Source organism: Saccostrea cucullata, unplaced genomic scaffold (genome assembly GCF_032062105.1).
Source record: "Saccostrea cucullata isolate Sc308-1 unplaced genomic scaffold, CSIRO_AGI_Scuc_v1 ctg19490, whole genome shotgun sequence".
Taxonomy (NCBI): domain Eukaryota; kingdom Metazoa; phylum Mollusca; class Bivalvia; order Ostreida; family Ostreidae; genus Saccostrea; species Saccostrea cuccullata.
This window is the reverse complement of record NW_026924390.1, coordinates 1-22,608: the sequence shown is the minus strand read 5'-3', so window position 1 is coordinate 22,608 and position 22,608 is coordinate 1. Positions and strand designations below refer to the sequence as shown.

At 36.7% G+C, this 22,608-nt stretch overlaps 1 protein-coding gene across 1 annotated transcript; it reads left to right on the top strand.

The window, feature by feature from the left end:
- The first annotated feature begins 6,323 nt into the window (after positions 1 to 6,323).
- LOC134266332 (uncharacterized) lies at positions 6,324 to 20,869 on the top strand. The gene is made up of 9 exons (XM_062748581.1): positions 6,324 to 6,509; positions 14,685 to 14,934; positions 15,197 to 15,303; positions 15,843 to 15,909; positions 16,115 to 16,132; positions 17,266 to 17,421; positions 18,498 to 18,616; positions 18,738 to 18,819; positions 20,690 to 20,869. Exons 1-9 carry the CDS (start codon positions 6,324 to 6,326, stop codon positions 20,794 to 20,796), a joined length of 1,092 nt encoding a protein of 363 aa, XP_062604565.1. The 3' UTR covers positions 20,797 to 20,869.
- Positions 20,870 to 22,608: the final 1,739 nt, after the last annotated feature.

The following is a 22,608-nucleotide window of genomic DNA, read 5'->3' as shown; positions in this document are numbered from 1 at the left end:
ATTGAAGCCACAAGTGGATCTAGGGCAAAGCCTTGCTGGGAGTCCGGGGGCAAAGCCCAAGAAAACTGAGGAAATTCTTAAAAATAAGATGTGTTTCTCCTTGATTATTGGAAGATACAAACAAAATTTAAACATGGAAATTTCAAACAGGGGAGGGGAGAGAGAGAGAGAGAGAGAGAGACGCCCAGCGCTGAATGCGCCTTTGTACAATATATGGTTGTTAGGTCACCTGAGTAAACTCAGGTGACCTATTGCTATTCGTTTTCGTCCGTCGTCGTCCGTCGTGTGTCGTGTGTCGTGTGTTAACATTTGAACATTTTCAGCTTCTTCTCTGCAACCACTGAACCAATTTCAACCAAATTTGGCACAAAGCATCTATGGGTAAAGGGGAACAAAAATTGTGAATTTCATGATCCCTGCCCCCCTGGGGCCTGAGGGGTGGGTCCAAATCCACTAAAATTAATGCAATCTTTAATAATCTTCTTCTTTACTCCTGGACATCAAGCAGTCAAACTATTTGCATGATTGTAATCAGCAGAAATTCATGGCCCTGGGGTCAGGGGTTCTAGTGCTAGGGCGGGGCTAAATAAGTATATAGTGAAAATGCATTATTTCTTTGAAAATCTTCTTCTCTGCTCCTGGGTATCAAATAAACCAACTAAGTACATAGTTATGATGAGCAAGAGTGCCTCTACCAAAATTGTGAATTTTATGGCCCCAGCATCAATGGTTCTGGGGGGGGGGACTTTATTGTTTATAAAGTGAAAATACATGAATTCTTTGGAAAACTTCTTCTCTGCTCCTAGGTATTAAATAAACTAACTAAGTACATAGTTATGATAAGCAAGTGTTCCTCAACCAAGATTGTGAATTTTATGGCCCCAGGGTCAAGGGTTCTGGTGTGTGTGTGGGGGGGGGGGGCTCTATTGATTATATAGTGAAAATATGTGAATTCCTTGAAAATCTTCTTCTCTGCTCCTAGGTATATAAACTAACTAAGTGCATAGTTATGATGAGCAAGTTTGCCTCAACCAAAATTGTGAATTTTATGGCCCCAGGGTCAAGGGTTCTGGTGTGGGGGGGGGGGGGCTCTATTGATTATATAGTGAAATTACATGAATTCTTTGAAAATCTTCTTCTCTGCTCCTAGGTATTAAATAAACTGACTAAGTGCATAGTTATGATGAGCAAGAGTGCCTCAACAAAAATTGTGAATTTTATGGCCCCAGCATCAATGGTTCTGGGGGGGGGGACTTTATTGTTTATGCTGGCGTCACACTGTCCCGAAATTGAGCAAAGATGGCCACACGATAAAGGAAATGTTTAAATTCGGCTCTGATCGTTAACACATCGGGCCATTCGTGACGGTTTCTTAAGCCATCGTATTAGCGCCGGTGGAGTTTCTAAGACTTCGGCAGCAACTTCGTGAGTGGTAGCAAAATCTTTGGCTGTCAAAAAATTGGCCGAACACATTGCGAATGTGTTAAATTCGTGTGTGCATCCCTTCGTAAGGCCATCGTGAGGGCATCTTGTCAAATCGTGTCATCTTCGTCTTTACTTCCTGTGATCATCGGTGTCATCGGCCATTTAGCGTCTCACGAAGACAATGCGAAGGAAACAAGAACCAGCCCGATTGTTTCATGAAGTCAACACGACCACGTGAAGCCCTCGCAATGCCAGCGTATGGACATCGTATTATATTACGATGACATCGAGATGGGACCACGGTGTCGGCGAAGACAGCCGAATTTGAATAGCTCAAGCGTTTCCCATGTGTTATGGTAACGTGCATATATAAAAGGCCGGTATCAGAGCATCTTCCTCATTCATTCAGCAAATCTACAGAGCAAAGGCGTCTACAGCAACCAAAGCTTTACTTTAATCACAATTCAGTTCTAGCAGAATGACATACTTTGATAAAGAAAAAACAAGAAGAAAGAAGGCAGCAGCATTACTTCTTTTGATGCACCTCAAAAAACATGACGAGGAACTCTTGCAGGCTCAGCACCTCCTCTTACAGGTATAAATTGTCTCCTTTCAACTTGTCGTTTCTATTTATTTGTGTTTGTAGCATTTGACAGTGTACTATTTTGTTTTGCATGTTATTTTCCAGAACACGGGGAAACCGCGGCGAAGGAGAAAACAGAGGTCTGTGTGGGTCAGGAAATGGCTGTCTGTAAAGCGTAGAGAATGCTATGGCCACTATACCACTTTATTAAATGAACTTAAAGCAGAGGATGAGAAGGCCTTCTACAACTATACAAGGCTTCCCAAAGGCCTCTACGATCAAGTCCTGAAACGGGTAGAAGGTAGAATAAAAAAGAAGGACACATGGTATAGAAAGTGTATTCCTCCTGGTCTCAAGCTGTCCATCACTCTACGACACCTGGCCTGCGGAGACAACTATCCAAGCCTGTCCTACAATTTCAGAGTTGCTCCAAACACGATCTCCCTCGCCATAGACGAAGTGTGCGATGCCATCAAAGCCGAGTTTGCTGCTGAGGTGATCCAGTGTCCTACTACAACTGAAGAGTGGACTGCCATTGAGGAGCAGTTTGAAAAGAGATGGCGATCACTTGTCCATGGAATACTGGCTCTGAGTACAGAAACTACAAAGGCTTCTTCTCTATTGTCCTCATGGCCTTGGTTGATGCAGACTACAAGTTTCTTTGGATTGATGTCGGGTCTGATGGCTCCAGCAACGACGCTAGTGTTTACAATGGATCAGAATTGAAGGAAGGCCTAGAGAATCCGAACAACATGTTTAATCTCCCTGAAGAGAAGTCTCTACCTGGTGATGACGTTCCTGTCCCATACTATATAGTAGGGGACAATGCTTTTGCGATCAACAAGCGCCTGATGAACCCGTTTTCCATCAGAAACATGGAACACCACGAGAGAATATTCAACTATAGACTCTCAAGAGCCAGACGTGTAGTGGAGAATGCCTTCGGTATTCTGGCACACAAGTTCCGAATCTTGCTGGGGACCATGACTCAGAGACCCGAGACATGCAGGAAAATCATAACAACTTGTGTGATCCTTCACAATCTCATCAGACTTAAATATCCAGCCACCCACACCAACCTGATGGACGTGGAAGACCAGAACCAGGATGTCATCCCAGGGGCATGGAGAAATGACAAAGTACTTTTGGATGTTTACCATGAGAAGGCAAGGAACGCAGGAACCAAAGAGGGGAGGCAAATTAGAAGATACTTGGGCCACTACTTTACCTCAGTGGCTGGTTCTGTGCCTTGGCAGGACAAGATGATCATGTAATGTCCGACAAAGAGGGACAGCAAAATGAACAGAGAGACAGTTACATTGTGATTATGAAAACAAATATTTTCACATACATGTTTTGCATTGTAACTACATACATGTGTATGAAGTAATAAATTTGTGCGGTGTTTTAAACTTGTGTTTTTAAGTACTTTATCATTAATTGAATAGAGGCCTTACATATAGATAGTTTAAAAATCCCAAGTTTCCTAAATGTAAAGTCATATTAAATTAACTTTTACTTTTCTGACGACATGAAAATTTAAAACCGTTCCACCTCTAATTTGCGTTCTTAATTTAAGATACTTAGTGTAGAACTTAGCCAATAGATTTAACTTCCTCGAAAATTTTAACTAATGACAAAGGCTAGTATGAATTTTGGTTTGGGATTTTAAATTCAAGTTTTTATTCATGGCTCTGGGCAATGTATTTAACATTGCTGGGAATTTTAAACTTAGGAAAAAGGCAAAACATTCAAGTATATAAATCCCTAGTTGGGACTTTAAATTGAGATATTGGACAAAACATTTAACAAAGAGCAATTGAAATTTCCAACAGTCGGCCGAAGGTTTTATACCCATTGAAAGGTCACGTGACACCTTCGTGACTTGATTCGAACGCATCGTACTCTCAATACGACGTCTTGTTGCCATCATATTGCCTTCGTGTGTCCTTCGGGTAAACATCTCAATAAAAAATCACATTTTCATGTAGCCTTCGTGTGTGCTTCGGGTGCCATCGTGTGACCATCTGTAGGTATCGTACTTGCTTCGGCTGGTGATTAGCTAGTGACCAATTTCGGGGCAACTTCGTGCGAAATTCAAAATTTCAATTTCGTATCGCCATCTGGTGTCAATTTCGGGACAGTGTGACGCCTGCATTATAAAGTGAAAATACATGAATTCTTTGAAAATCTTCTTCTCTGCTCCTATGTATTAAATAAACTAACTAAGTACATAGTTATGATAAGCAAGTGTTCCTCAACCAAGATTGTGAATTTTATGGCCCCAGGGCCAAGGGTTCTGGTGTGTGTGTGGGTGGGTGGGGGGGGGGGCTCTATTGATTATATAGTGAAAATATGTGAATTCCTTGAAAATCTTCTTCTCTGCTCCTAGGTATATAAACTAACTAAGTGCATAGTTATGATGAGCAAGTTTGCCTCAACCAAAATTGTGAATTTTATGGCCCCAGGGTCAAGGGTTCTGGTGTTGGGGGGGGGGGGGGGGCTCTATTGATTATATAGTGAAATTACATGAATTCTTTGAAAATCTTCTTCTCTGCTCCTAGGTATTAAATAAACTGACTAACTGCATAGTTATGATGAACAAGAGTGCCTCAACAAAAATTGTGAATTTTATGGCCCCAGCATCAATGGTTCAGGGAGGGGGGGGTACTTTATTGTTTATAAAGTGAAAATACATGAATTCTTTGAAAATCTTCTTCTCTGCTCCTAGGTATTAAATAAACTAACTAAGTACATAGTTATGATAAGCAAGTGTTCCTCAACCAAGATTGTGAATTTTATGGCCCCAGGGTCAAGGGTTCTGGTGTGTGTGTGGGGGGGGGGGGGGGCTATTTATTATATAGTGAAAATATGTGAATTCCTTGAAAATCTTCTTCTCTGCTCCTAGGTACGGTATTATATAAACTAACTAAGTGCATAGTTATGATGAGCAAGTTTGCCTCAACCAAAATTGTGAATTTTATGGCCCTATCATCAAGGGTTCCGGTGTTGGGGGGGGCTCTATTGATTATATAGTGAAATTACATGAATTCTTTGAAAATCTTCTTCTCTGCTCCTAGGTATTAAATAAATTAACTAAGTGCATAGTGATGATGAGCAAGAGTGCCTCAACCAAAATTGTGAATTTTATGGCCCCAGGGTCAAGGGTTCTGGTGTTGGGGTGGGGGGGGGGCTCTATTGATCATAAGGTGAAAATACATGAATTCTTTCATAATCTTCTTCTCTGCTCCTAGGTATTAAATAAACTAACTAAGTGCATAGTTATGATGAGCAAGAATGCCTCTTCTAAAATTATGAATTTCATTGCCCCAGGGTCTGGGGTTCTGGTTTAGGGTGGGGCTCTATTGATTATATAGTGAAAATACATTAAATCTTTGAAAATTTTCTTCTCTGTCTCTGGGTATGAAGCAGATGAACTACCTATCTAGTCATGATGAGCAAGGGCCCTAATCTTGCAGAATTGTGAATTTCAAGGCCCCAGGGTCAGGGGTGGGGGGGGGGGGCTCTACTTATATACTGAAAATGAATTAATTGTTTGAAATCTGGTCCTTTGTATTTATAAAACATTTATTTACTTTTTGATAGGCAATTATAAGGGTGCCTTTTGAAAATATATGCAACCTAGGGTCAGGGGTTTATGTCAGAGTGTTAGGGGCACTACTGATTATTGATGAATATTACTGATTAGTTGGAGTGCATTTTTCCCCCTACCCTGCGTATGGGTATTCAGTAACCAAGCTAAGCAACTGCTAAGTTTATTGTTATGATGATCAATGGTGCCCTTTCAAAATTGTGAATGCCATATAGCATCTGGCTCAAAACATGAATCAAATTCAATACACTGTAACTGGAAAGTTGTTGCATAATGCTCAGGTGACCTATAAGCCCGTGGGCCTCTTGTTATGGACGTGAAAGCTCTCTAAATGGCAGAAGTCTGGCAAACGTTCAGTTTTATTAAGTGATATGGATTTCATTTGAAAAGAATTGGTCCAAGAACTGAGACAGATATGAAGTGAAATTACCTAGGTACATAGTAGCAGAATGAAATGACCTGGCGTGAAATGACCTACCTTGAAATGGTATAGGAGAAAAATAACCTTGGAGAGAAATACTTATGGAGAGAAATGACCTGGCAGACTTGCAAAAGACCAAAAGGGAGAAATGTATCCATTGTCGCAAACCACGGGTTTTTGCGAGTCCACAAGCTTCCAGAGAATGGATGTGAATCTTCCGTGGGTTACCGTCGATGACATGTACCTTGATTATAATATTTGATAGAATAAACATTTATAAAATGGATTTTTATAAATCTATTACGGAAAATCTTGGTTTTGAAGATAGCAGTCCTTCGTTAACCCACGTCACAAAAACGCTTCCATCACATGACGTCACAAACCGCCATGATTCCCCAAAGCAGAACGAAGTAGATGGAAATGTGATTAACTCGCTCCGGCGAGTTGACTCTCAAATAAGTAAAGAGGTAAAGACCCCCTATCAAACGAAACATATATCTATCTCCATTAAACAAACAAATTGAAATTTTGAAGAAAAAAAATGTATAATTATTCAAAACAGTTTAATTCTTGAAAACTCTATGAAAAATTAAGAGAAAGGTGAGAAATTTGCTTTTGCATGAAATATCGTTTTCCTCAGAGCCTGGCAAACAGGAACTCTAGATGAATCAATTTCAGATAAATGTCAAAAGGTCACTGAACTCTGGGGAAAGTCTGAGTTTTACTTAAGGAATAACTGTCTAATTTTTGAATTTCAAGAAGTGATCAATTAAATGGCTTGCATGATAATTTGCATAAACGCCAAAGCCAATTGATTGATCATCGTCATGAAATTAAAAAAACCTGACAAGTATTCCGTATATAAACATGGTCTTTATTCCGCCAATTCACGTGCTACAAGCCCCACTTCTTGTCTCTATTTGTCCCGCCCTTCACCTATTGATGGACCAGTAATATTAGGTAGAAATAAAGTACATTAACTATTAGTAATTTTATCTCGGACAAAGACATTGGAAATGTAAATATTTTATTTGAGTTTTAATTTAGCTTTCTAGTATATGCCAGCTGCTAAATGCAGTAATCTAGTGTACAGTTGTGTGAGGCCGGTTTTAAGATCCGATGGTGTCTGTAGGACACATATCCTTCTTTTAAATCTCTCTAATGTCTTTTTAAAAAATTCATGTCTCTCTATATGTCTGTATATACAGATTGTAGTGCTCCTTAATGATCCGACCCAAAGAAGATGAGACTTGTGATCATAGCACAGACTGTATGGATATTCTATCCCTTGCTGTTCTGTCAGTAGCACTGCCAGGAACTGGCCATACTTGTCAATCAGCTGTATTGTCTTAGTGTAAGCATCACAAACTAGGATATGTGAAAGAGTATCCGTACAAATTCCATGTTGTTTAAATTCTGATGCTTGTGGACCTCCTTTGTAGGAGAATCGACGTGTCCCAACAGAGTCTGTCACCACTATAACACCCAATTCAAAGACATTATTAATCAAATCAGAAACAATCACATCTCCATTTTGGTTTTCTGTGATATATCTAGGATTAACATACAGCCCCTGTCCTGGGTCGTGTTGGAGTTCTTGTCCTTCACTGTTGTACCGGCACACCTTAGCTGTATATAAATCCTGTCTCATCATTCCAATAAGAAAATCTCCATTTGACGGAGAGCAGTATATACAATATGGCTTCCATGGTTCCCCTACCCTCATCAGTGTTGATTTAGTTTCGTTGCTTAACGAGGGTTTGTTGATGTTATAATCCCTATCTATGTACACAAGATGTCCTGCTTTTGTCACTGTGTGCACACCATTGTAATTATATCTCTCCCTCAGAAAAAGTGCATTGTTACCCGCTGTGTCTGTCAAGTTTAAATTGTTCCAACTGCTGACCCAAGCAATGTCCGGAGTCTCACAGGAGATATGACGACTGACGTTATCTAGTATCCACGTAGGCTTTCCTTTGATAGTTTTCTGCACCATTGGTGGAGATATCACTTGAAACAACTGTTCACTTCTTGCTTGTCTTTTTCTGGTTTCTATAGTTTGGATTTTTCCCAGACAATTAAAAACATTATTTTTGTTTATGTCCTAGCTCAGAGAGTGAATTTTAACTATTGATGCACTGAGAGTGTCATTTATTTTGTAAAAGCTGTTCCTCTTCTTTGAAAATAAAAGAAACTGTATAGCTCTGTTTGTTAACTGCTCAGACCTGTGTACATGTGTTTGTATGGATCTTATGTGTCTCTTTTGTTGATTCTGTATAGAGTGTAAGTACGGTTTTATTTTCCTAATGACCACTACTATCTCATCTATCTGATCATTAAGCCTCTAAGCTTTGATAATAATATTTTCCAGAAGTTGGGAGATTTCAGTTTGACAAGATTTAAAATCGGAATGTATACCTGCCTGAATACAATTATTATGCAGCATAATTTCACTTTTTACATGAAAAATTCCTTCCTGATGCTGTTCCCACTGATTTTTATACATCGACTTTATATCCTGAGTTACATGTTTTGTGTGCTCTACACAATGAGAACAAAAAGGAAGCTTACACAAAAGACACCACATTTCACAGGCCATGTTTGGGTGTCTCTCACAAGTCTCTAGTAACATAATGTCTCCATACTTTAAGCGATCAATCACTACATCATGGTGTTTGGTGTCAAAGTCTATCACATGTTCCTCCTTACAGGGTACACACAAATCTTGTTTACATGTCCTGCAGTAGTACTCTGTCCTGTTCTTACACTGAGAACACTCTGGTGGTTTCAGCTCTGTTTGGAATGATCTACTCATAATGCCACCATGTTAATATAATATGCATGCATTAAATTTTTATTTCATAATCCTTTTATGGTTGTTAAATTTCTTCAATTACTTTTTCGGATTTGTGAAGCAACCTACAAAGAAACAGTAATGTTGGTGAATGTGTATTAAATAATTTTTAAAAAATATATAATAATCCATGATCCGTATGATGCAAAATCATTTATCAATGAGCTCCACGATTTAATTGCAGGCGTCTAAATTTTTCACCTAACTGTCCAGCTCTTTGTTGGACATTTAGGTGAAAGGACGAAATTCCAAGTTAAGCTAATTCATTATCTTTTCATCTTTCATCTTTTACCTTTTTATTACATTACCTCTTCTTAAAGTTCTATGCTTTAAAAAATATCAAAAAATACATTTAAAAAAAAATAATAAAACAAGCGCTTGGTACCCATGCACCATTGCACCTTTGTGTTCAGGAATGTCGCAATCATTATTATGCTTCATCGTGCGCATGCGCGAAAATATAGAGGGAAAATTCACAGCAGCAGAGAATTTTGTACAAATATCCTTATTTTTCTGTAAATTTCAACTACTTGTAAATATGGTTTGGTGGGTATGGTGCATGAATAAAGTATTTTGTGTACTTATGTGATTTCTAAAAAATCCTTGCGATTATCTGGACATAGACGCTAACCATATCAGTTGCAGAGGAAATTCGAACTGTAAACAACAATGACCAACTTCGCAAGTAGGATAGTTATGATTGTTTCCTTGGTGGCGTTTTTTATCCTGATGTCAGACGAATCTTCTAACCTAAATAGACATACATCAGAGGTTATAAAACAACAATGGCATCAGGAATGGTTCACGTTCTTCCTCAAAGCATCGACGCCAAAGAAAAACGTTCAGCAGACGGTAAAAGATCTTAGTATGCATCACATTTCGCTTATTTTATTACTTCTTTCAAATGATATTGCATTAAATCCAGGTCCCACAAGTACTTATAATGTCAGTGAGGGCACCCATCATCATGCATATGGAACATGCGAACAAACAGTTGACTGGAGCCAGCATGGTATAGTCTGTGACACATGCAACCAATGGTACCACAGGGCATGCCAGTCAATGACATCAGGATCGTACCAACGTCACGTGAATGACTCAGCCTTAGCCTGGGACTGCATTATGTGTGGATGTCCAAATTGCTCAACTTTTTGTTTTTCGATGGCCTTTAGTACTAGCAACAACTTCAGTATTCTAGGAGAGTTACCAGACAGCCCGGGCAGCGATTCACCCATGCGCCCACTACACACCTCTACCCCAGAAAGAGACAGTAATAATCATAGAAAAGGAAAGTATAAGAAAAATCTAAGACTCTTGAATATCAATTTTCAGTCAGTTAAAACAAAACAAGGTGAATTACTTAATCTCATTGAAAGCACTAATCCCGACGTAATCTTCGGAACAGAAACATGGATTGACCACTCTGTTAAGGATTCACAGTTTCTCCCGACAGGCTTCACTACCTATCGCAAAGACAGACATCTTGGTGGAGGAGGGGTAATCATAGCAGTGAAAAATGATCTTCTCAGTTCGTCAGTGCCTGAATTTGAGACAGAGTTTGAAATCGTGTGGTGCAAACTAAATCTGGTCGGTCATCGTACAATCTACTTATCCAGTTTCTACAATCCAAAAGCAAGTACTGAAGAAGGCTTCCTAAGTTATTACAAAAGTATGGAAAGAGCTTGCAGGGTAAATAATGCTATAATTATATCACCAGGGGACTTCAATCTCCCTGGAATAAATTGGGAAACAAAAAGCACTAAAAGTGGAACACAGTACACAAGGATACACAATAAATTCTTAGAGACTCTTGATGACCTAGGACTATCGCAGATGATCGTTAATCCAACAAGAGGGGCAAACACACTTGACTTTGTGGTAACCAGCTATCCATCCATTGTCAACAGGGTGGAGACCATGCCCGGTATTTCAAATCATGATGTAGTGTTTATAGAATGAAGACGTCATACCAACTAGAATAAAACAACGACCTCGTTTAATACCATTGTACAGAAAGGCAAACTGGGATGAGATCAGGAAAGACATGAAAGAAGCACTAACTGTCATCAAATCCATGAGGGACAAGGCAGTTTCGACCAATAGCCTATGGAATCATTTCCAACACTCCCTCGAAGAAAGTATCAAAGCACATATTCCATCAAAGCTAGCCAGAACTAAGAATAGTAAGCCTTGGATTACACGAGATGTCCGCAGATTGATAAAGAAAAGGAATGCATGCCACAAGAAAAAGAAAAAATCGGGAAATACAAAGGATGCGAACACCTATAAGGAACTAAAACGGAAAACAAAGCAGGAAATCAGACGCTCATACTGGAAGGATGTAGAAAACATTGTAACATCAGGACCAGATGATGCAAATCAAGACAGCAGTAAACGTTTCTGGACATTCGTCAAACATAGGAAATCAGATGGGAATAGCATACCACCTTTAAAAAAGGGTGGCCTTCTTCACCAGGATTCAGTAGACAAATCAAATATACTAAATGAACAGTTCAAAGAAGTTTTCTCGGAAAAAGTGGATATCACAGCTGAAGATTTTTCTAAGCGATGCAGCATGAAGGGTGGATATCCTGAGATTGAAGACCTAAACATATCAGTAAATGGAGTCCACAAGTTACTTAAGGGGCTGAATGTAACCAAAGCTCCTGGACTAGACAACATAACACCAAGGATTCTCAAAGAACTGGCAGATGATGTGGCCCCAATCCTTACCTTGATTTTTAACCATTCTTATCAAACTGGAGAGATACCAGCTGTATGGAAATCAGCCAACATCTGCCCTATATACAAAAACGGAAGGAAATACGAGGCGGTGAACTATAGGCCAGTGTCATTAACATGCATCTCCAGCAAGATCATGGAACACATCGTCACTAGCCACATCATGAACCACGCCGATTTCAACAAGATCATATACCCACTCCAGCATGGATTTGGACGTGGCCTTTCATGTGAAACCCAACTTATTGAGTTCATCGATGACATCACTATCAATATTGACAAAGGAAAACAGACAGACTGCCTTATTATGGACTTTTCCAAAGCATTCGATAAATTGAGCCATAGTCTCCTAATCCTCAAACTCAACCATTATGGAACAAAAGGAAAGAGCAATCAGTGGATTCAAAGCTTCCTTACCAACCGCAGGCAAAGAGTGGTCGTGGAGGGCGAATCATCTGAAGAGGTGTCCATAGACTCGGGTGTTCCCTAAGGCTCGGTCCTTGGACCCAGTCTCTTTCTATTTTACATCAACGACATGCCAGAGGGCCTTCTATCAATGGTACGACTCTTCGCTGATGATACCGTAGCATACATGACCATCACATCAGATGCAGATGCAGAGAAGCTGCAGGAAGACCTAAACCAACTAGCAGTGTGGGAAAATAAGAGGCTCATGAAGTTCCACCCAGAAAAATGTAACGAGCTAAGCATCACCAGGAATCGTAGAGTCATCAAGAAGAACTATACCTTACATGGACACCAACTGGAGCATATCCCCTCTGCAAAATATCTAGGCGTTACCATCTCGTCAGATCTGAAGTGGACTGAACACATAAACAATATCACAGCTAAAGCGAACAGAACCATTGGATTCCTCAACAGAAACATCAATATAAGTAACAATAACATCAAAGAGAAAGCATACAAATCCGTAGTAAGACCAAGTGTGGAGTATGCCAGTGCCGCCTGGAATCCTTATCTAAAGTCAGATATCAACAAAAATGAAATGATTCAGCGCAGAGCAGCTCGGTATGTCCACAATAGATACCACAACACCTCGTCTGTAACCGAGATGCTAAACCAGCTGGAATGGCCATCACTAGAAGAGAGACGAAGGATAGCCTGTCTCAGTGCCATGTATAAACTCGGCAACAACGAAGTCCAGATTGACACTAGCCAGAAACTAAGAACTCAAGACAGAACAACCAGAAACAACAATATACTGGCATTTCAGCTACCATCATGCCGAACCTCAGTGAGGAAGGAGTCATTCTACCCACGTACCATCCAGGAGTGGAATGCCCTACCCACCTCTATCGTGATGGCTCCGAGCCTTGACTGCTTCAAGGCTCGCCTCCGTTGATAGGTCACCAGCCAAAAAAATTATTTTTTTAAATTCACTTGTAAATAGACTGTCACAATTATTATTTTTACTTTTAGTCATTTTTTTGAAAAAAAAACATGCGCACACCTGGTGGCATAATAGTCAACAAATTGACGGATGCCACTTACTGGTAGAAGTAGAAGCAGAAGTAACATGCAAACAAATCCATGAGAAAAAAGAAGTAATGATAAATGTGCTTTAGAATTAAAGATAGATATTTATAAAGACCTTCTTCACACTTAAAGACCGGTAAGACGATGTTCGTAGATGGTTAGTAAGTTACTTTAGAGTCTGTTTGCAGTTTAGTCTTTCTGAGCTTCCCTCTTCTGTTTACATTGTTTAATTTTTGGGGAATAACGAACCCGATTTGAATTGTTACCTTTTGTTGAACAAAATCATGGTCCCAAGGGCTAGATTTAGGACACAATTGGAAGTCATATTAATGATAAATACACAGAAGAGTATAATTATTCGGAAATTATTTTCTATTCAGACTTCAGGATAATTATTACGATACATAAAGTTTACAATCATTGCAGCTAGAATTTGTTTTACTAAGGTACATCAGGGACGTTAAGTAATAGATATATGCCGAATACTGTTCTATATGTAAAATTATCAGACTGTTTTGGCCCGTTAGGGCCGAATATTGTCTGATAATTTTACATATAGAATAGTATGAGGCATATATCTTACTTAAAACATTGCCATTTAAATGTCCAAAAGTTACCTGGAGGAGTCCGATAATAACACAATGGGAGTTTAGCCATCCATTGTTTTCTACCCGTCTGATAAGTAGATAAAAGAAATGAGACGGTAAAAAAAGTGAGTGAACTCTTGTTTCATTAATTTCATTCATTCAATGGCAGTCGTTTCGTTTAGCAGGACAGGGATCCGGTGGTGAAAAATTTTTTTTAATGAAGTACATAAATTGATATTGATACTGGCATAATTTTAGGTGATATTTTAACCATCACCATGGACAGTAAAATGCAAATTTTTACCCTAGCTGAAATTTTAAGCTAATTCTCAGGTTTTGAAAGTGTGGTTATCGGGGAACAAACATAATAGGAGATTGCAGATCCTTTTTCAGAAATGAATTTAAATTCGCTAATTCAATGTGCCGAATCAAAAAATCTTTTTAAAGAGTGGAAAGTATTAATGTTGTGGAAGGTTTAAACTCGGATTTCTTTTCATCTTTTCTTAGCTACTTTTTCTTAGCTATTTTATAGTGTGACCAACTTAATTTCCTTTCGTTTGGTTTCCTGATTTTTTTTTTCTTAACATTTTTATTGGGGGTTTCTGGATCACATATTTAAACTTAATTTCACTCTTCTTTTTGTTTTTCAAATACCGTCCGATTTTGTTATCACTGCCGTTCGATAATGTATTATCAGACTGGTAATTATTATTATCGGACGGCTACAGGTAAATTTTTAGACTACAAGAACAAAGGATTGACGTCACAGCAATGTTTTAATACTATTTAAATCCCTGGATACATTTAATTTTGATTGTAAATATCTGTCCGTTAGATTCAACAACGTGTAAGCTTCCATATCTGTTTGTGTCGTTATATTCATTTCCTTTGTAGTAAATAACATTTAGAAAAATAAAAATTCATGAACATGGGTCACTGAATCTTCTTTTTTACACCTACAGCTGGACGAGTGGCCTTCGTCGGAGATCTTCGTGAGGCACCAGTGGGAGGATACACCCAAAGGGGACAGACTTGGGGGGTTTCTTTGTTCAACTACCCTGACAGACGGGACAAACCTCCATGCATTCCGTTCCCTAAATCCCGATGGCATTCTAGCAAAATTTCTTCATGTTAAGTACGTGTTCGATTACAAACAACATTCTATTGCGTTAAATGATTTTACTTCAATAGAACATGTAGATCTTACAGTAAGTAATTTATAATGTTGGTTTTTGATTTATGAAAAGAATTTTTAAAAAATGAACCCATGAGTATGCATTAATTATAATAAATGAGAAAAAATCATGACAGATCGAAGGCCAAGGCATATGTTTTGAACAGTTTTCGAGTTTGGAAAAATTTGTTACATGTGGACTTTTAAAACTTTTTAAAGCCTTTTAGTACTTTTAAATGAATGTGTAAATTGTGTAAGTTTCTATATTGTTTATTTTTATGGGTTTTTTATCCTTTGTAGAGAAAAAGATATTCTTGTTAGTCCAAATTTTGGATTCCCCATCCTTTAGTGAAGAGGATGTTCTAGAACTATTTAGAACATTGCCAATAGGAGAACCAATCAATATGGTACTACAGTGTATTTCGAAATTGTAACATGTAAAAGACTTTTTTCATATTAAATTATGTAAAGTATGCATGTGTGTCAAGGTCAAAATAACGTGAATGTGTTTTTATTTTCGCTTTTCATATACCAATTTGTTATACCTTTGTTTTTATATTCAATTTGACTACGGATTATTCATCTAACTGATTTAAACATAGGACCATATGTGTGACAGGAAAACAGGGGAAGCCTTCTTCATCTAGGCACCTGATTCCACCATTGGGATTCACAGGGGATCCGTGTTTTATGCCCTCTTCACATATTTATATTGTTTGTAGCTATAGATTCTTAACATCGATTTCCGTTAACGTTCGTCTTCTTCATATATTTCACGAGAGGTATTTTAAAAATCGTTGTTATATTACTCAGAGATAGTGCAAAACGATCTTCTTCATGATCAGCAAATCATCATAAACAGCATCCAAATCTGTTCCCTACAGCTTGTTAAAAATAAGAAAATTGACATAACTTGTAATAAAGTTCTTCATTTTTTTTCCTTCAGGTATTATATACCAGGACAACAAAACTCTTATCATTTATTGATTTTCAACTGGAAGCGACCAAACCAGGTAAGTTAAAAACACTTCTGACCAGGAAGAATTTACCGAAAGATTTTTTTTTAATTGCAAAAATATCTAAATAAATTCTATTTTAATTTTTATCTTATGAATGTCGGGATATTTCACGTGTTCAATTATTTCAATTTAAATTATCGTATTTACTCTTAAATTAAAAAAAAAACATTTTACCTTTCAAACGAAATATCTTTTGTAGCCATAGTAACAGAAGATAGTAAGTATATATTTTTTTAAGATTTAGATTGAATTTAAAGAACATTTCAACCTTTGTGTCACGCACGTTCATGTTCTTTCCAATTTGAAATTTGTGATGTGATTTCATTTAACTATAAGGAAGAATACAAATATTAAATTATCCTCTTTAATTTTATTTTTAATTGAAAAATATTTAAAGTTACGGATCATATCACCCAAATTGTAAATAGATTGTCAGGTGTATGTTACAAGAACTATGTGTTAAAATATAATCTGATACATTTGTAAGCTTTTTCAAATGCAAATTATTAACAAGAACGGTGTCATATAGTACGACTTCCCCAAGTCTTCCACAAAAAAAAACTGGCTACATGTATTTACTGTCTTTTCCTTAATAGTGGAGAAAAATAACTATATATGAAGCCCAGGGAAGTCTTCCTAAATAGCCAGTTTTCCAGGGAAAGTTCCAATATAAATCAAGGCTTTAGGGGAAGTTTCACTCTATAGTTAGTACAAGGGAAATTTCCAATATATTGCCAGGTTTTAGGGGAAGTCTCACTATATAGCTAGTCTTCCAGGGTAAGTGAATACAACATATTGCCAGACTTTTGGGGAAATTCTCACTAAAAAGCCAGTTTTCCAGGGAATGTTTCAATATATAACCAGGGTGTTGGGGGAAGTCTCACTATATAGCCAAGTTTCAATATATGGCCAGGCTTTTGGAGGAAGTCTTACTATTTAGCCAGTCTTCCAGGGAAAATTCCAATACTAGTATATAGCCAATCTTTTGGCAAAATCTAACTACATAGCCAGTCTTCCAGGGGAGGTTCCACTATATAGCTAGACTGAAAGTTTCGCTTTATAGTCAGCCTTGCAGGAGAAATTCCAATATATAGCCAGACTTTAAGGGGAAAGTCTCACTATATGACCAGTCTTCCGGGGAAGTTCAAATATATCTATTAGCCAGACTTTTGGGGAAAGTCTCACTATATAGCCAGTCTTCCAGGGGAGGTTTTTGTATATAACCAAGCTTTGGGGGAAGTTCCAATGCATAGTCAGACTTTTGGGGAAAGCCTCGCCATAGAGGAATCGTGCTATACAGTATCGTTTTTTCTGCTATTGTTTGTACACAGTTTTTGATACACATTTTAGTTATGCTGAAGACAGCATATGTGAATTTGACGTCATCAGGCTATTTTTCCCCAACGGTTAAAGCTCTGCGGATACCAAATCAATCGAAGTTTCTGGTGTCCGACCAAGGACGTCTCCAATGCAGTCAAGTTACGAACTTTTTAACAAACTGTAAATGTAAGACCGTTTCTATTTCAAAATTCAATGTATGAAATATAGGTCATTTATATCAGTTAGGATTTGTCCTTATAACATATATCTTGTGTAAAAATTGTTGAATATGAAGATAAGGAACAGTTACAGTAATTAAGCTCAGAAGTCCATTGGGTCCAATACAAATCGGAAGTATAAGAAAAACGACATTCAAAACATCAGAGGTGAGATTAGATGTCGTTGAGAAGTAAGCATCCCATTTTGCCAGTCATACCAAACGTGTGCTCATCGTCACGACCAGGAAAATACGTAGACAATTCAGTGACGAAAATGACCTTACAATTTATATGAGTAACGTCCGTTAACATTAGACTTTTAATTTTTATAGATTGCATTTGCTAACAAGGTCATTGTATCGATCATAAATTTGAAAAATGCCTTTAAATATAGATTGTTGATACCCTTATATCATCAACTTATTTGTCAATAGCTTGTCGCGCTTTACAAATTATTTGTACGTAGAAGATGATTGATGTATCGAATCAACTGGGAGACATTTACTTCATATGTAGATGATTTTGGTGTACTGCATATAATTAAAAAGAAAGTCGACGATAAAAAAGTTTATCATAAAAAGTTTTGTTGTTAGTTTGCTATTTATGACTTTTCTAGTGAAGAATCCTATTATGAACAGATATGCCTATTCTAGTTCAAATGGATATATCGATCAACATAGGAATTAAAATGAATATTGTTAATTGAAAAAGGTGCATTTTTGATCCATCTAAATGTCAAATTGAAGCCTAAGGCAAGGGAAGTCTTCTTTTCATGCCGAAGTTTTTGAATAGATTCTGTTACATCTGCATAGTGTATTAAACATATAAGTGCATATAATTATTTTGTCGTTAACAACAGCGCACTAGCGATTTCTCTAAGATTTGCAAATAATATACAATCTGAGAAAATGTGTTAATTAAGATAACTAATATTTCAAAAAATGTTCTTATATGCAGTATGCAGGACTTGCTTTAATTTTTTGAATTTGAAATTGAAACATTAGGGGTTTTTTAATATTGTCTTTCATGTGTTTGTATTATTAGGTCATTTCATCGTGAGGAAGTCCCTTAATGATAAGACCTGGCGTTTTGAATACAGATATCAAGTACAGCTAGATCCGCCAAAATATCTCGGCATCAGAGGAAATGCTCTGGACCTGATAGTAAAATTCACATAGTAGATATAATCCATTTCAAAAGGAAAAAGAATACTATTTTATGTAACTTTAATGAATGTTTTTAAATTCATTGCAAAATAACAATACATTTTATTATTCAATACAGGCTGAATCAAAAGAAGGATTAACACAGTTCCAGCAGCAGGAAAGACACGGCCTCGTCTTCTTAAAAATTCCCGGACGAAACGGTAGGTTCTGGTTTAGGCATACAGGGTTATTTTTTTTTCTTTAATTTTTGCCTTTTTGTTGTAATTAAGAAATCAATATGTCTTTTTTGAATTCGCCTTCTTTTTTGCCGAGGGCGAAAGAGTTAAAAATAAATCAGGGACAAAAAGATCCCTGTATAAAATATAGAACTTTTTTTCCTTTTTAGCTCTACTGGTCAGAGACCAGAAGAGCTTATGCGATAGTAATGCGTCCGGCGTCTGTCCGTCTGTCTGTCTGTCTGTAAACAATTTTTCAAAATGCTACTCCTCCTACAGTTTTGGTCTGATTTCAATATAACATGGCACACAAGTAGACTACACTTAGATACATAATTCTGTGTATCGGTTTTTGATTTCGATGAACGGTGTTGTCGTGCTTACTAAAAATAGATTTTTTTGTGAAATTCTTTCAAAATGCTACTCCTCCTACAGTTTTGGTCTGATTTCAATATAACATGGCACACTAGTAGACTACAGTAAGATACATAACTCTGTGTATCGGTTTTTGATTTTGATGAACGGTGTTGCTGTGGTTACTAAAAATAGAATTTTTTGTGAAATTCTTTCAAAATGCTACTCCTCCTACAGTTTTGGTCTGATTTCAATATAACATAGCACACAAGTAGACTACACTAAGATACATAATTCTGTGCATCGGTTTTTGATTTCGATGAACGGTGTTTCCGTGGTAACTAAAAATAGAAATTTTGTGAAATTCTTTCAAATTGCTATTTCTCCTACGGATTTGGTCTGATTTCAATATAACTTGGCACACAAGAAGATTACACTAAGATACACAATTCTGTGTATCGGTTTTTGATTTCGATGAATGGTGTTGCTGTTGTTACTAAAAATAGAAATTTCTGTGAAAATCTTTCAAAATGCTACTCCTCCTACAGATTTGGTCTGATTTCAATATAACTTGCTACACAAGTAGACTACACTAAGGTACATAATTCTGTGTATCAGTTTTTGATTTCGATGAACGTTGTCGCCATGGTTACTAAAAATGGAAATTTCTGTGAAATTCTTTCAAAATGCTACGTCTCCTACAGTTTTGGTCTGATTTCAATATAGCTTAACACAGAGGTAGATTACACTAAGATACATAATTCTATATATCGGTTTTGATTCGGATGATCAGTGTTGCCGTGCTTACTAAAAATAAAAATTTCTATGAAATTTTTCAAAATGCTACGTCTCCTACAGTTTTGGTCTGATTTCAATATAACTTGCCACACAAGTGGACTACACTAAGATACATAATTCTGTATATCTATTTTTGAGTTCGATGAACATTATTGCCTTGGTTACTAAAAATAGAAATTCCTGATAGATGCTCTCAAAATGCTACTCCAAATACAGTTTTAGTCTGATTATAATATAATGTGGCATGCAAGTAGACTGCACTGAGAACATAAAGAGACTTATAATCAAGGATCATTATTCTGTTTATTGCTGTTGTAAAGTTTCAATTCCCAACTTCTATTTTAAAGTACTTTTCTCTTCCTTTGCTATAAGTACAAACCAGTCTCGACAGAGACTTCTGGTTTCGTACAAGGCTTCATAAAACTTTGTAATGCCACGCAGATAATGAAGTGCCTGTAATAAACATGTTGATATAAAACTCTATTTATTCACTTTACTTTAATTTATTTATTATTCATTTATTTATCTATCATTATTCATTCATTCTAGTTTCCGAAGATTTACATACATGATTTGAAATTTAAATAATGTGAATATTTACAAAGTAATTCATGTCTCATGGTGAATAGAATGTCAAATACATGTAGGACCTTATATATATCACTATCTAAATTTCGTTTCTTTATAAATTAATTTTTTTTAGATGTGACTGTTAGTTTTAATGAAGACCGTGGTATCTATGAACTTCGGCCGTGTGACTGTGAAGCAGAAAATGGAATAAATCTGGTGCACACAAACTGTCCAGTGTAGATTTTTGCTGTAAATTTATGAAATGTTATTTGCAAAATGAAAGATAAAATTTTGATAGTTTATACGTAAACCAAGAGACAGTTTTATTATATTAAATTTTTTATCACTCTTTATTTGATGTAATTTTTATTTGAAAATTTATAACCAGCATCTAGTACAATGTAATTTAAACAAACGGAATTTATATTTATACACAAAAATACTAGGGCTAGGTTTACTTTTTATTCATAATTTTTTAAGAACTTGTACATACAATTGTAAATTTATAGAGATTTTTTTTTAAATAGAGAATAGAGCATTTTCTTGGAACATGCATTTGCTGTCTTTTAAATGACTTGTAACGGTTTATTATTAAAACTTTTATACAATTTCATTTTTTTAAAATATCATTGTAACGTTTTCGTCTTATGTGTATATTCAATCAGAAGGTACCCTAGAGGCACGTTACAATAATGGGTTCGAAGGTACCTGTGCTTAAGTAAAATTAGATAGAACAAGTGTGATCAATTACAATCAATTTATTAAATTAATCAAACGAAAAACAATACACAAGTTTAATATAATGTCCCAATCCACAGTGTAATGTACAATAATAATTATATTTAAAAGGTCACAGATGCGCGTTAGACTCGGTGAAAGGTGCTAACGGCTTAAGGTGCTAGGTGCTACCGATGATACTGAAGCAAACTGGTTCTAGGTGTCCGGTGTTCAGGTGCCAGGTGCTACTGTTATAAGCTAATTGGGTCTAAGTTCCATCTTTGCTTGACTGGTGCTATATAACCTTACTCGGTGTTAGGTGCTAGGTTTCTGCTGAAATGTACTAGATCTAAACTCGGAACATAAATTCACAAAGTAACTCGAAGTAAGGTGCAAGCGCACCCGACTATCTCAATAATTCCGCACATGCTCAACTAAAGTCCACCACCCTAATTCTATAACTTCTGGTTATAGAATAAAGTAATTTATGTCATTAAAGTAAAAAGTATGCCATGCAAATTTACCAACACCTCGGATACATACATGCAACAGATAATTAATTCAAGTACGGTGCACTGTCGTAATATAGTCAAACGGTGCAACTTCACACCGAACTAGAAGAATTGACTAAGTTTTACTTGTCAAAAAAAATAGAGTAAATACCAATTCAAACTGCTAACAATTTACAAACTTTAAATAACAACTATAACTTTACTGGGAGAGACAATTTTCTGTGTCTCCCAGGGTCATGCAGAATCCCGAGTGCACCGACAATCTAAATATCGCTGAATTTAAATATTCAATAAATCTAAATTTCTAAATATTCAATATTACATGTACTTTAAACTGGATAAATGTTCTCACTGCGCTAAAACTTGTAATAAAACTATTTCAAAATATCTTAATACTTTAAAATTCTTACTAATATAAATACCTCGGATCAGGTGCACGGTGCTGTGCAAGGTGGAACTGCAAGCGGAATTCTGACAAACGCACTTTCAAAATCTTGTCTTTTATACCTTGACGCAATGGTGCATCGTCTACGTCATATGTCATTCGTAAAACTTCAAAAACTATTCTTTAATCAATGTACTTGAATACTTTATTTACTAATACAACATCTATAAAACTCATTAATCAGCCGATAATTTTTAATCTAATCCAGGCGTCTTATTTATAAAGTTTTGTATAGAAAGTTCACAGGTATGTTGGCGTATATAACAACTTATCCGGAGATCCGTATTTTCTACCATACCATTCTACAATTAGTGTGTAAAAGCCATTTCCGGTAAGCATCCAATAAAATAACGGTAATAATTCACAAGAAAAGTTCTT

Bases quoted from the DNA above. Each gene is read 5' to 3' on its own strand.
- LOC134266332 (XM_062748581.1), top strand. From the start codon at position 6,324: ATGGATTTTTATAAATCTATTACGGAAAATCTTGGTTTTGAAGATAGC. The intron at 15,304-15,842 runs GTACTACAGTGT...TTTTTCCTTCAG, and splicing joins TAGGAGAACCAATCAATATG to GTATTATATACCAGGACAAC. The intron at 18,617-18,737 runs GTAAAATTCACA...TATTCAATACAG, and splicing joins GAAATGCTCTGGACCTGATA to GCTGAATCAAAAGAAGGATT.